At 46.4% G+C, this 13819-nt stretch overlaps 1 protein-coding gene and 1 pseudogene across 1 annotated transcript; both read right to left on the bottom strand.

The window, feature by feature from the left end:
- Positions 1 to 3075: 3075 nt before the first annotated feature.
- LOC110312060 (calcineurin B homologous protein 1 pseudogene) lies at positions 3076 to 5423 on the bottom strand (annotated as a pseudogene).
- Tm4sf19 (transmembrane 4 L six family member 19) lies at positions 5163 to 13413 on the bottom strand. Its single transcript, XM_021185661.3, has 6 exons — positions 13333 to 13413; positions 8018 to 8219; positions 7402 to 7467; positions 6315 to 6484; positions 6006 to 6189; positions 5163 to 5433 (listed from the first exon to the last, which is right to left on the bottom strand). Exons 2-5 carry the CDS (start codon positions 8216 to 8218, stop codon positions 6006 to 6008), a joined length of 621 nt encoding a protein of 206 aa, XP_021041320.1. The 5' UTR covers position 8219; positions 13333 to 13413; the 3' UTR covers positions 5163 to 5433.
- Between the last annotated feature and the right edge of the window lie 406 nt (positions 13414 to 13819).

Genomic DNA, 13819 nt, shown 5'->3' with positions numbered 1-13819 from the left:
TTTTCCTGAAGTAAACATTGGTGAAAGGATGTTTGGACCTGGTAGACACATGAAAGGATGCTTGATGAAGTATATATATGACCTCCACAGACAGTGGGAGGCAGGCACTGAGCTTTGGTTTGGTTTGCTCTGCATTGGTTCACCTTACATAGTGTTGTTGGGCTCAGCTTGTGATAAGGCCACCACTGAGAGAAACTCACCCAAGAACTGCTCATGAGGTTCCTGTGGCAGCTTGCTGCTTCTACGGCCTCAGAGTGGTTTTTTCTGGATTGAACTACAGCTGCCTAATGTCTCCTTGCTGAAAGGACTGGACCGTAGCTGCTGGTTCATGCCTCCTGCTGCCTGCCTAGAGGACTGGTCTGCAGCTGCTAAGTCATGTTTAGTGTTTGCTATGGGACTGAACTCACCCTCAAAGAACTCTTGTTGAACAGGTCCACTTCCCCCAGTACCTCTGCTAGGCAGTAGCCTAGAGGAGAGGTTGAATCCTTATTAAAAGTAGGTTGCAAAGAATCTGTGCCTATCTTGAACACTACTGTATACTACTGAAAAGAACCCTGGCATATTAGTTTGTGAGGGCCACTCCAACAGGTTTCCTCAGTCTGAGTGATCAATCAACAGAAGCCCGTGGTTGTTGCTGAGACAAGGTTTCTCTATTCAGCCAAGACTGCCCTGAGTTCATGATTCTCCTACCTCGGGGTCCTGAGTGCTGGTGTTATAAGAATGAACTACCGTGTCCATTTTTTTCCTCACAGTTCAGTAAACTAGGAATTGAAGATCAGGGTGACAGCAGATTTGATTTCCATGGAGGCCTGCCTCTTTGGCTGGCACATGGTCCACTCCTTGCTGGGTTCTCATGTGGCCTTTTCTTCTTAGGTAACAAGTGAGATATAGTCTCTCCTTCCTTTTTCCTCATCCTTCAATTTTTTGGGGGTCAGGGGCTCAGTGATTAAGAACACAGTCTACTCTTTCAGAGATACTGCCAGACTGTCCTTGACCCGCCAAGCCCCCAGTAATGACACACAAACAATTATTATTTATTATGTAGCTCATTAGCTTAGACTATTTCCCAACTGTCTCCTATAACTTAACTAACCCGTTTATTCTAATCTAAGGTCTGGCAGGTAGCTCGTTAGGTACTGCTGCTCAGTACTGGCGCCTCTTTCTTCCTCTGACTCTGACTGTGGAATCTCTCATAGCCTCAGACCCTTTCCCAGGGTTCCTATCTCTGCTCGGAAGTTCCACCTTTCCTCTCCTGCTTTGCTAAAGGCCATCCAGTTCATTATTAAACTAATCAGAAGGTGGGGGAGAAGATGCTTACAAAACACTAAAAATAACAATACAGTTACAAGTCAGGACTGTACTCACACATCCCAAGTACAGAAATCAGCATTTAAATAATACAAAGCTAACCTTTACACAGTGCACAAGAGATCCCAACACAGAGGACCCAAAGCTTCAATTCCCAGCATCCACACGGTAGCTCACAACCATCTGTAAGTGCTATTTCAAGGAATCTCATACTCTCTTCTAGACTCTGTAGATGTATGCAAGTATACAGGGAAAACATCCATATACACAAATAAATTTAAAAATTAAAGTAAATTGCATTTATTTATTTGTTTATGAGATAGGAGCTGTGCATGTGTGTGTGTTTCTGTGTGTGTATAGAGATCAGAGGACAATTTATCAGTTTATAGGAGTCTGTTCTTTCCTTCTACAATATGGGTTCTGGGGATTAAAACCCCAGGACTTTGGGTTGAGCAGCAGGCAACTTTACCTAGAGAGCATTGGTCCTTTTGAAATGGCTTAAGGAAGGTCAGGTTGCCTTAGCCTCATGCCCCCATCTCAGGAGCCCCATCTTGGATGTAAATAAAGGGTTTTTCTCTTCTCCTGATGAAGGATGCTTGTAAGATGTTTTATAGGTCAAGGGATCCTCCCTCCCTGCTGGGAAAGGGCTCATTATTATTTAAAAACCAGCCCTCAGTCTGCTCAAGGTGCGACTTGATTTGGCCTTTAGAACCCTTGCAAGAACAACACCTTGCTCTTAATCACTGGCTAATAAAGGGCCACCAAATACTCTTAGATGGCTTAATAAGCATGGTCATCTGTAACTTTCTCTCTTGGAGTATTTCCCTTTCTTCCTTCCTTTTCCACTATTGGAGACTAACCCAAGAAATCAGCTTATGGGCTGGTGAGATGGCTCAGTGGGTAAGAGCACCCGACTGCTCTTCCGAAGGTCCAGAGTTCAAATCCCAGCAACCACATGGTGGCTAACAACCATCCGTAACAAGATCTGGTGCCCTCTTCTGGAGTGTCTGAAGACAGCTACAGTGTACTTACATATAATAAATAAATAAATCTTTAAAAAAAAAAAAAAGAAATCAGCTTATATTGTACCAGTAAACTACGCTCTCAATTTCCCAGCACTCCTTACCCCCTTGTCTCCCTGTGTCCCTGAGTCTTTTTTGTTTGAGACAGGGGTCTCAGTCTAGATCTGATGATGCTCCTGGCTCCAGCTCTCAGGCCTCTTGCTCTCTTGTAAAGTTGCCGATTCTACTGGATCAGGATCTCACCTTTATGACATATATATATATATATATATATATATATATATATATATATATATATCCCTGATTACCATGTAAGGCCCTGTCTCCACTACAGTCTCACTGGTGAGTAGGGTTTCATTCAGCCTACAATTTTGAGGAAACACAGGTCTGTTATAACAGTAAACCTGAATTTAGAAGTTAGGGGGTCCACCAGGTAGTAGTGGTGCACACCTTTAATCCCAGCATTTAGGAGGCAGAGGCAGGCAGAACTCTGAATTTGAGGCCAGCCTGGTCTATGAACCAGTTCTAGGACAGTCAGGGCTACACAGAGAAACCCTGTCTTTAAAAAAACAAAAAGAAAAACAACAATGAAAAAGAAGTTAGAGGGTCACCTAGCTGTGTGTTTGGGATTAGAAAGTGCATTATCATCTGCGAGTCCCAGCTTCTCTTTTTTGTTGTTGTTGTTTTAAGGACAACCAATTTATTGATGAATTGAGGAATACAATTTTAATGGGACAATAAGGCACAACTGTGGATAAAAACAGTTTGCTATACACAGCCAAGGGGGTGTAATCTTAGAAAGTTTAAATATTTAAATTGAGAAGCTTCTCAATACTTCTCAAACAGATCAGTATCAGACAATTATTCCCTTTATACAGTTCTTATATCACATCATTTGATCACAAAGTCTAACAGATATTTCGTAAAGAATCCCCAGTTCATGTAGCCCCAGCCATCTATCCCAGCCACTCCCCTGTTGCTCACCTTTACCCATCCTCTTTGCAGTGTCTTTGTTTGTTTGGATTAATAGCAATTTATTTACTAAAGAATTGTTTACACATCTTGGATAGCCTTCCAAAGCAACGAAGCAAGCAAGCAGGGAAGCAACATCAGAGAAAGCCAGCCAAGAGCAGATTCACAAGGACACAGGACAGAAGCAGCCTGGTTCAGTGAAATCTAAATCAAGCTGACATTGGCAGAGAAGTTGAGCTGGGTCACTCAAAGACCTCTAATGTCACCTCAGTTGGTGCCACCAATCCTCGGCCCCATGCTTCTCTGGGATCTGCGTAGTATACACAGGGAGCTAGGAAGGTCACGCCATCAGGAAGCTCGTGAGACAATACCCTCAAGGCCTGGACCAGGATTATGAACTGACTACACATCTTCCAGCATTAAAATCTGCCAAGTATAAAATTCATTCAGAGTTTTGTGCAAAACTTTAAGACACTGAGGACAATCTAATTCTTTAGGACTGAGATAAGTCAGGCGCTTCTGTAACACTAGTCTGTCTGTCTGTCTGGACATGTGAAGACTCTTCCAGTGTACAGAGCACTGAGGCATAACCCATGCTGTAGAGCAAATGTGGCCAGCTCTCCAGGGTGCCTAGCCTTGTTCAGAAAACTCCAAGAAGGCCCTCTACCATATTGTCAGAAGAGCCACTTGGGTGGTGACAATAACCCAAAGAGAAGCAAACTGGCAGGCATTAGAATATTTTCTAATGAATGTCAACACTGTACCCAGAAAAGCCACATAAATATGTTTGAAAATAAAAAGTCAGAGGTAGAGAGACCTGGGAAGCCACCTAGGAAACACGGCTCTACAAGCCTCACCATGACCACCTTTTAAGAACATGTCTGCTCATAAGCCCTTCGACAACAGAGCAATACAGGGGCCAAGGGAGTCACATGCTGCCAAGAGCAGTACTGCTTGCTGAACAGCTCCTGGATAGGCAACGTCCCAGAGACACATCAGAAGGTAGATATAACTCACCAGACCACTAATTATCCTGCCACATCAGAAACAGGCTTAACAGCAGAGCCCAGAGCCCAGAATCAAGTAAAATGCAGGGCATCTCAACGACAGGAGGGCAGCTGAAAGACTGAATGGAGAGAAGGTTGGATGACTGAGAGGTAGGAAGTAACAGACACAAGGACAAAAGGACACAAGGTGACAGAAACATGGTGGAGGCTCGATGCGGGGATGGAAGGCAGCATGGATATGGTCCCCATCCAGTGGGAGCTTTGCTGGCTGGTTCATTTCTCCAGACAGGACGGATGCATGGCACTCAGCAGCAAACAGGGGAAGATGGTACTGACAACTAAGGACCTGGTGGATGGATACTGAACAGAAGCAGACAGAGGGTACCATTCTGTAACACCCTGTTTATACACCAAAGGCAAGTTTGTATGGACAGGAGAGACTTCAGGTTGTCATTCAAGAACTGAAGTATTCTGGGAAAAGGGGATGACAGGATGGAGTGGGGCTGGAGGACACAAGTTTCAGTTCTTAAATACTAGAAAGCAAGAATAATTTGGTCTCTGCCCTTTAGTGAAAAAATCGGATGCTCATCTTCTGTTCTACATCCACTTTCTCCAAAACCTTAATGAATTCTGTAAAAGATATGGCACTATCTCCATCTTGGTCAGCCTCCTGGATGGTCCTGTCCGCAATACTGCCCAGCTGCTCATCCGAGATATTCACTCCAACCATCATTCGCAGTACCTGTAACAGCTCATCACGGGAGATCTTGTCATCTTTATCCAAATCATAGAGTCTGAAAGCAAAGTGCAGCTTGTTGCTCCGGCTGTTGAGGGGTTCCAGGCCATTCACATCTTTGCTCTTTTTGTTATCCTCAATGGGTCGGAAATGAGCCAATGTTCTCATGAATCCCCGGAAGTTTACCTGATCCTCTCCCTCTGAGAAGAAGGCATTGATGATCCGGTCCTCCAGTGGGTTGATGGCAAGTTCTGGAATCCTCTGGAAATCTTCCCGGCTGAAAGTCCCATTCTCCCCTTTGTCCAGGCTGGTGAAGCGGCTGTACAGGAACGTGATCTGACTGTGGGAAAAGTCGGCAGCCCAATTCCCAACAATGGTTCAGTAGCAGCTGTGAATGGAAGTCCAAGGATCTAGCAGTTACTCAGTCTCACACAGCAAGCAAGCGAAGGAGCAAGAGCCCCAGCTTCTCTGTCTTAACATGTGGCCAACTTTTATGAGATTTAAAAAGATTTATTTATTTATTTATTTATTTATTTATTTATTTATTTATTTATTTATTATACAGTGTTCTGCCTGAATATATGCCTGCATGTCAGAAGAGGGCACCCGATCTCTTTATAGATGGTTATGAGCCATCATGAAGTTGCTGGGAATTGTACTCAGAACCTCTGGAAGAGCAGTCAGTGCTCTTAACCTCTGAGCCATTTCTGCAGCCTTTTTATGAGGTTTTTAAGGGGCTGAACTGAGATCATTTATACAGCAGCATGACTTTGTTGTATTAACATATCATCTTAAAGAACACAGCATGACTTTCAATTTCTTGTGTCATTCCCCCTATGAGCAAGGCAGCCCTGTCATCCTATATAAGAAGGTCTAAAAGGGATTCACAGCCTATTCTTGCAGAAAAGGTTGGGGGAAGCTTGTCCTGAGCGCGCCAATTCACGAGAGGGCATCCGTTACCTAGTGCTTCTCACAGAAGCTGCAGAACAGGCCGAGGATGCTATTGACAAGATGGATGGCCACCAAGAGAAGCTGGAGGAGGCTGATACACAGGAGGATGGAGAAGAAGGCCACGTGCCAAACCACAGCCTTAGAGGGCTCCAGGCAGACGGAGGTCCAAAGTGAACGGTCATACAGATAATTCCTACACCCAAGAAGGAGGTCAGGGATTGATAAAGAAGAAAAAACAATCGAGGAACTCCAATAGAAAACCCAGGGTCGGGCTCCCCTGGCCCAAATCACGGGACTGGGCTTATGAGTGACTGTTACCTGTTGTGTAGATCTTTAAAGGGATAGCCGAATTTCCAAGCTTGTGTCTGATTGAAGGATGAGACATCGAACATGCAAAAGGGACCATCTTTCAAGGCTACTCCGGAAGTGACAAAGGAAATCACAGCCCCAAGCAGAGCCAGGCCACTTGACAACAGAGCAGTGAGCACCTACAGAGGAGGCAGAAACCCAGCTCACACAGAGCTGTGGCCAGGGGGGAGGAGTGGGGTGACATGGCCAAGTCTAATTTTTCTGGTGGCCAGGCATTCTCCCACCCTTAACACATGTCTACGCGTGGCTGATAAAGTGTCTGTTGCTGGGTAGAGTCAAGATGAGGTTTTTGAGAAAGGCCAGACAGACAGACAGGCAGGCAGGCAGACACATGTATCTTCATCTCCTCACTGCACAGGGTCTTTGGACCTTTGAGCAGGTTGAGCCTCTTGCCCTTCTACTGCAGTGTCTCAGCTCTGAGTTGGCAGATTGTTTATTGCACGTCCACTTTTCTTCTCTAGTGACAAGGTTTTAAAGCTCCAAAATTCTTACTCTTGATCTCTCCTTTTCAAATCAAGTACACAAAAGGCAGGAAGGAGGCAGACAAGGAATTGGGTCTCATGGTAGAGGACTCAAACTGGCTTAATCTGACAGAGCCTAGCATCTTGGTTCTCCCAGTGCAGCAGGAAGAGCACATGGCTTGGGAACGTGTGTTGAGATGCAGACTCTCTCCAGTCCATCCCGATTTTCTGGGTCAGAAACCCAGGATGAGACTGAGTGATTTGTGTTTTAGCAAATCCTTCAGAAAATTTGATGTTCACTCATACTAATCAGTGTATCAGAGAAAATAAGTTTATCATATTTCTGTGGGCATCTGGGGTTCATTAGCCACTTCCTCCTTTGCCCTGAGCAACTCCCTTCTTACAGATGAGCTGGAAGAGTAACGCGGCTTGTCAAGAGTTTGGAGCTGTTAAAGGGCACAGTTAGGATCTGACTTCCAGCCTGAAACCTAAAACTGCCCCCCCCCCTCCCCAGCCCTCTGCCTCCAGAGCAGGAAATGCAGGAGTTGTGTTAAAGGGGTTGGGACCTTGCTTACCTGCAGGCAGGGTGCACTCTTACTGAAGCTGCCTGTCATGGAGATGAGGGTGGCTGCCAGGAGAACCTGGAGAGCAAGGAAGTCTGTTACCGGAGACTAGGTGGGGCCAGAGGGATGCCTCCCTGGTTAAGACGCTGATGCTGTTTCAGAGGACCCAGGTTTGGTTTCCAGCACACACTGTGGCTAACAACCTGTTACTCCAGTTCCAGGGAATCCAACACCCTCTTCTGGCCTCTGAAATTTCCTGCACCCGCACAGTGCACATACATATATGCATACATACATAAATACATACATACAAAAAACCACCCACACACATAAAAATAAATGGCTCTACAAGAGACTGGGTGATTTGCATTTCTAGTGCCACACACAGCTGTTGCAATGGCCTTAGGGCCCAGGTTGAAGGTTTAGCCTGATTTGACTCTGCAGGTGCTAACATTGATCCAGGCTTCCTGGATCCAAGTTCAACACCCAGCAACCCATGACAAGTCCCACTTCTCTTTGGGCTGTTTATGGACCCAACACCGACTTGTTGGAACACCCAACACTACCTCTCAGCTCCACTCCTAAAGAGGCTTTGGGAATTCCTCCTCACTGAACCCCAAACACATACCATGAGGCCTCCTCCCCAGAGCCCAGAGCCCAGCATGGCATGCTTGCCAATGAGGCCCCTCATCAGGTAGGTCACATCCCAGTTAGGAAAGAGGAGTGCAATGTTGGCACCAGCAGCACACAGGGATGCGGTCCCCAGGCTCAGTCCCAGGAAGCGGGAACAGGTCCGTGAGCAGGCCACCACACGGGAAAAGGACAGCATCCTGAAACAATGAAAGAGGGTCACAGCAGAGCAGGGCAGACATGCCCAACGGGATGTGGTATAAGACAGAATGGAGACGGCTTCTGTGAACAGATCCTATCAAGGGCAGCGGCAGAGCTTTATAAACGCGTTCCCCTTTTAAGCCTTCCCCAATATATAGGAGTTACATCCTCGTATATATTTTCTGCCAAGCTCTGACACATATTTCCACACTCCATCATATTTTATGTGTGCCCTATTATAACAGTAAGGCTATTTCTATATTTTTCTTTTAAAATTGTATTATATTTTATTCATGTAGGAAAAGAGGAATGGTCATACATCATAGATTTAGAGGTCATAGGACAATTTTTCTTGGCTTCTTTCTGTCTCCATCTCTTCCTCCCTCCCTCCCTCCCTCCCTCCCTCCCTCCCTCCCTCCCTCCCTCCCTTCCTTCCTTCCTTTCTTCCTCCCTCTCTCTCTCTTTCTTTCTCTCTCTCTTTTTTTTTTTTTGACAAGGGTTTCTCTGTGTGGCGTAGGCTGTCCTAGAACTCCCTCTGTAGACCAGGCTGACTTCGAACTCACAGAGATCCAACTGCCCCTGCCTCCTAGTACTGAGATTAAAGGTACGTGTTACCACCACCCCGCTCAACTTCCTTTGAAGAAAAATTATTTATGTATATAAATGTTTTGTCTGCATGTACATCGATCTTTATACCAGAATAGGTCATCTGATCCCATGAGACTACAGTTATAGACTATAGTTATAAGTTGTGAGCCACTGTGTGGATCCTGGGAACTGATCCTCTGAAAGAGCAGTCACTGCTCTTAACCACTGAGTCATCTCTCCGGCCCCCAAAGGACGGTTTTTAGGAGTCTGTTCTCTCCTTCCATCATGGGGAGGGGACCCCAGTGTAAGACTCAAAATGAGCCTCAGCTTCCAGGAGACCCCCAACTGAGAACGGAGTTCCAAGTTCAGTGCAAAAGCAACAGGCTTATTTTTCCAGCATGCTGGGGGCATCCTGTACCCACAGGAGCGGTGACCCCTTCTCTTTCTTTCATAAGCTTTTTATATAATTTTTGAGGGCAGATTATAGCCGCAGCAACTAGGCACATAATGATTGATTGTTCTGGTGACCTTTAAATTGATTGGCTGGGAAGGGAGGGGGTCTCAGGACTTCCTCTAAGGCCCGGTGGGAAGTTCCATGGGAAGTTCCAAGTCCAGGCTCTCACTAGGGGTGGAACTCACCTTGTCAGGCTTGGTGGCAAGCACCTGCTGGGTCATCTCAACAGTCCAATGGTTATTTTTCTATTTAATAAAGCTTTTAAAGGTTGTCATCAAGATGCCCATTTTCTATGCTTCTTGTCAGTGGTATTATTTCAATGTTGTTGTTTGTGTTATTTGGTTTGTTTTTTGAAACAGGGCCTCACTATGTAACCTTGGCTGGTCAAGTGTGTACAATAAGTTGGCCTCAAACTCAAAGAGATCTGTCTGCCTCCCAAGTGCTGGGATCCACACCTGGCTGTCAGTAGTGTTCTTATTGTTTGTCCAGTGTAATAGAAAAAATTCACAAACAGGAAGTAACATTATTCAAAGATAATCTGGTTATATATGTAGAAAATCCTAAGCAGTCTACTAAAAATTACTTAAATAATAAGTGAATTTAGCAAAGGATATAGAACAGAATATTAATATTATATCCTGTCCTATATGTAGACAAGGTGAAATGTTTACTTTAAAAGATATCTATAAGCCGGGCGGTGGTGGCGCACGCCTTTAATCCCAGCACTTGGGAGGCAGAGGCAGGCGGATTTCTGAGTTCGAGGCCAGCCTGGTCTACAGAGTGAGTTCCAGGACAGCCAGGGCTATACAGAGAAACCCTGTCTCGAAAAAAAAAAAAAAAAGATATCTATAATAGCATAAAACAAAAATATCCATGGATATCTTTAACAATGGGTACAGGATGTATGTGCTAAGAATTACAGAGCTTTGTGGAGAAAAGGAAAACATGAATGACCAAAGCCAGCATGGTTGTTCATACCTGTAGTCCTGCATGGGAAGGTGAGGCAGGAGAAGGAAGATCATATAAACCCAGGTGTTTAATGTTAACCTGGGGATGGGGATGGAGGGGAAGGAAGAAGGAGAGAGAGAGACAGAGAGAGAGAGAGAGAGAGAGAGAGAGAGAGACAGAGACAGAGACAGAGACAGAGACAGAGAGACAGAGAGAGACAGAGAGACAGAGAGACAGACAGAAGACCTGCACTTGTCAGAAGTTTTTTGTTTGTTTGTTTGTTTGTTTGAGACAGGGTTTTTCTGTATAGCCCTGGCTGTCCTGGAACTCACTTTGTAGGCCAGGCTGGCCTCAAACTCAGAAATCCGCCTGCTTCTGCCTACCAAGTGCTGGGACTAAAGGTGTATGCCACCACTACCCGGCCAGAAGTTTGTTTTACTTGAGACAAGGTCTCACTATTTAGCCTGGTTGACCTAAACCTCAGTATGTAAACCAACCTGGCCTCAAACTCGAATTGATCAGTCTGCCTCTGGCTTTGGGCGTGCATCACCAATTATACCTTGCCTTGTTAGCTTGTGCAAGCTACAGTTTGTGGTAAGATGGTCGCCAGAAACAGCACTTTAGAGGCAGGCTCTCTCCTCAGCTGGTCCCCACTGCCCTTGGTGGCTTGTGATTCCCCTCAGCCCATGTTCTCCCCGCTCCCCCCAGTCACCTACTTCCCGCTGCCATTTTCCTGTTCTGTGTGGGGAGTGGCCTTTGCCAAGCCCTTGCACACAGAATAAAGTAGCTCGTTCCAAGTGAAAGGATGTCTGGGTCTTGCTAGTGGAGCTGGGGGTGGGGGTGGAGGACAGCTTTCACCTGAGACCTGCAGGGAAGGGAGTGGTGAAGAGCGAGGAAAGATGAAGCTCACCTCCTTGCTCCAGATTCAGCTTCGAAGCCCCTGTGAGGATCTGACCCTTGTCCAGCTATGGAGAGACTAGGCCCTCTACAAAATATTCCTCCCTGCCATGCTGGAGGCTGGGGGGTTTCCCCCTTGTACAAGTTCCTCATCATCTTGTGATCTGGGCAGTCTTCCCTCCTCAGATTACCTTGCCATTTAAGGTCAGTGTTCCGCTTGTGACATTAACCCACGGCCTCTCAGACTGATTTTGCCAGGCCTGGGAAGGACCGACTGAAGGACTGAGAGGTTGCTACTGGCCATCCAGGAACATATATTGAACCTGGCCCAGGAATGCCTTCAGCACCTGCTCATACCACACGACTGTTTAGAGAGCCCACCAAGTACCCAAACCAAACTCTCCTTGTGCTGTTTTCTCTCAGGAAAGCCAAAAGGAAGGGCTGGAATGTTAGTGAGTGAGCCTGCGCCAGGCCCAGTGGCACACACCTATGGTCCCAGATTTGGGAACTAGAGTCGAAGAGATTAGGAGTTCAAGGCTGTTCTCCACATAGTGAGTTTAAGGCCTACCGTAGCTACAAGAGACCCTGCTTCAATAAGCAAACAAAGAAACAAACAAGAAAAGACTTAAAGTTATTACTGAACTTTAGATAATCAACAAATGAATAATTCTTGAAGTCAGGCATGGAGGTGTGTGCCTCCATGCCAGCACACACATGGGATTGGAAACAAGGGATTTAGAGTTCAGGCCAACCTTGGCTACAGTGTGTATTTGAGGCCAGCCTAGGCTGCATGAGCCTAGGCTAAACAAAACAAAACAAATTTAAACAAATAGAGAAAAAACTGCAAACCTGAGTGTGGTCTTTTGGGTCAGTGGAATTCAGAGAGCACCTAACGGGACACAACAGGCTCGCAGTGTCTCAATGAGTGCCAAGCCAGAACCAGCGTGGCCAAGACGTAAAGAAGTAGGTAAGGATGTTTATACGTACTGCCAAAGAGAACAAACGGAGCAAGAGGATTCCATTCGAGGGCTTAATTCACAGTCAGACCGGGGTGGCCCCGCTCTAAGTGTATGTACACGAGCTCAGCTAAGGCACTCTGAGCAGGCTCAAATGAAGTTGTCATGGAAAACTAGGAATTTTTTGAGGAGGGTGGTACTTATATGTCGAAGCGATGAACAGAGATGTCTCTGGACATGCTTAGCTTGCAACATAAAATTTTAACTGAAAATGAAGGAAAAGGATACCTTGAAGGGGAACTAAGACAAGAGTCTGTCCCTGAAGGTTCTGGCCCTGCTCAGTCACTAGTAACCCTTGGCTGGCCTGCCCTGAGAAGAGCAAGAGGGCCCTACTCCATCTACAGAGAAAGGATGCTGTGACTTGGTTTGCCTTTCACTTCCTCTCCGAGACTGTTCCCTTAGAAACCACAACACCCCGAGACAGCCTTCCAAACATGTGAGTCAGATTAGCAAAGAGCTCATTTTCTCGTGAGCAGAGGCAGCCAAAATCAGGTCAAGTTTGGTTTGGTTTTGGTTTTGAGACAGGGTCTCTTGTAGCAGAAGCTGGCCTTGAATTTCTGATCTTTCTGCCTCCACCTCCCAAGTGATAAGACCGCAGGTATGTACCATTATCCCCCAAAGGTCAAATCTTAAAACTAGGCCATAGAGGAGGCCCTCCCTAGAACCTGAGGTGCAGGCCATGTGAACCAATCATCAGCCACTGTCTGGGCCCAGGAGCACTTGCCTGGGAGGAAGATCACAAATTCTGTGTCCGGTTTCCCCACTCCCATCTTTCCCTGCATCCTTTAGTGGATGTTAAGCCAGACAACTGCACTAGAACCTAGGGAGAAAATGGTGAAAATCAAAACAAAGCAGTCCCTTCCCTCGAGGACTATAGAGCTAGGGGAACAGACAAAAAGCAAGGAGGATAAAGTACAGTAAGGGTAGAAGCTCTCTCACAGGACAGCTTGACCCTTGTGGGAAACAGCAAGGCCTCCTGCAAGGAGTGCTGTCATGGCAAAACTTAACTATTAAGGAGGCACTGGATGGGAAAGGTATTCTAGGCAGGTACAGAGGCCTGAAGTTTGCCAAGACACTGTTCACTGAGAGACAGCCTCAAGTCCCAGTGGTTAAGCAGCAGAGCTGGTATTGCAAGACTGGCAGTCTAAACGGCTAAGCCCTGCTGGTCTAGGATATATCATTTTAGAGGACCCTCTCATCTCTGCTTACCTGTTTGTGATGGCAAGAATCAGGATGGGAGAACAAGAAAGTGGAGGAGACACTCTTCAAAATGGACCTTGGCTCCTCCGGCAGCCCCAGCCGGCTAGGCTTGCGGGGTCGGAAAGGTCCTGCATATGTAGCAGTCGCCTGGGTATTCATGTGAACTCGAGTGGGCGTGGGTGTCCACAGCTGCCCACGGGCCTCCACTGAAAAATCATTCTGTCCCAGGCGAACCCTGTGCTCGTGACCCACTCATTCTCTGCTCACTTTCATGTGATTCCAAGGAAGGACACATGGACTCACAAGCTCAACGGTCTTAGTGAGTCACTGATGCACCCAGGAGCAGTCCCTCAGCCTCCTCTGCCACCAGCGCCCTTTCCACATCAGCTGCTCCATCCCGCTGTGTCATCCTTCCCTGTACCATCTGGGCTCTTCTGAGAGAGCACCCCTTAGCACCCACCCTTTCTTCCTTCTCACCCCACTTTCTCAGGCTTGT

Source organism: Mus caroli, unplaced genomic scaffold (genome assembly GCF_978045245.1).
Source record: "Mus caroli unplaced genomic scaffold, Mus_caroli_1 scaffold_17, whole genome shotgun sequence".
Taxonomy (NCBI): Eukaryota; Metazoa; Chordata; class Mammalia; order Rodentia; family Muridae; genus Mus; species Mus caroli.
The sequence above is the reverse complement of the archived record's forward strand: the minus strand, read 5'-3'. Positions and strand labels throughout refer to the sequence as shown.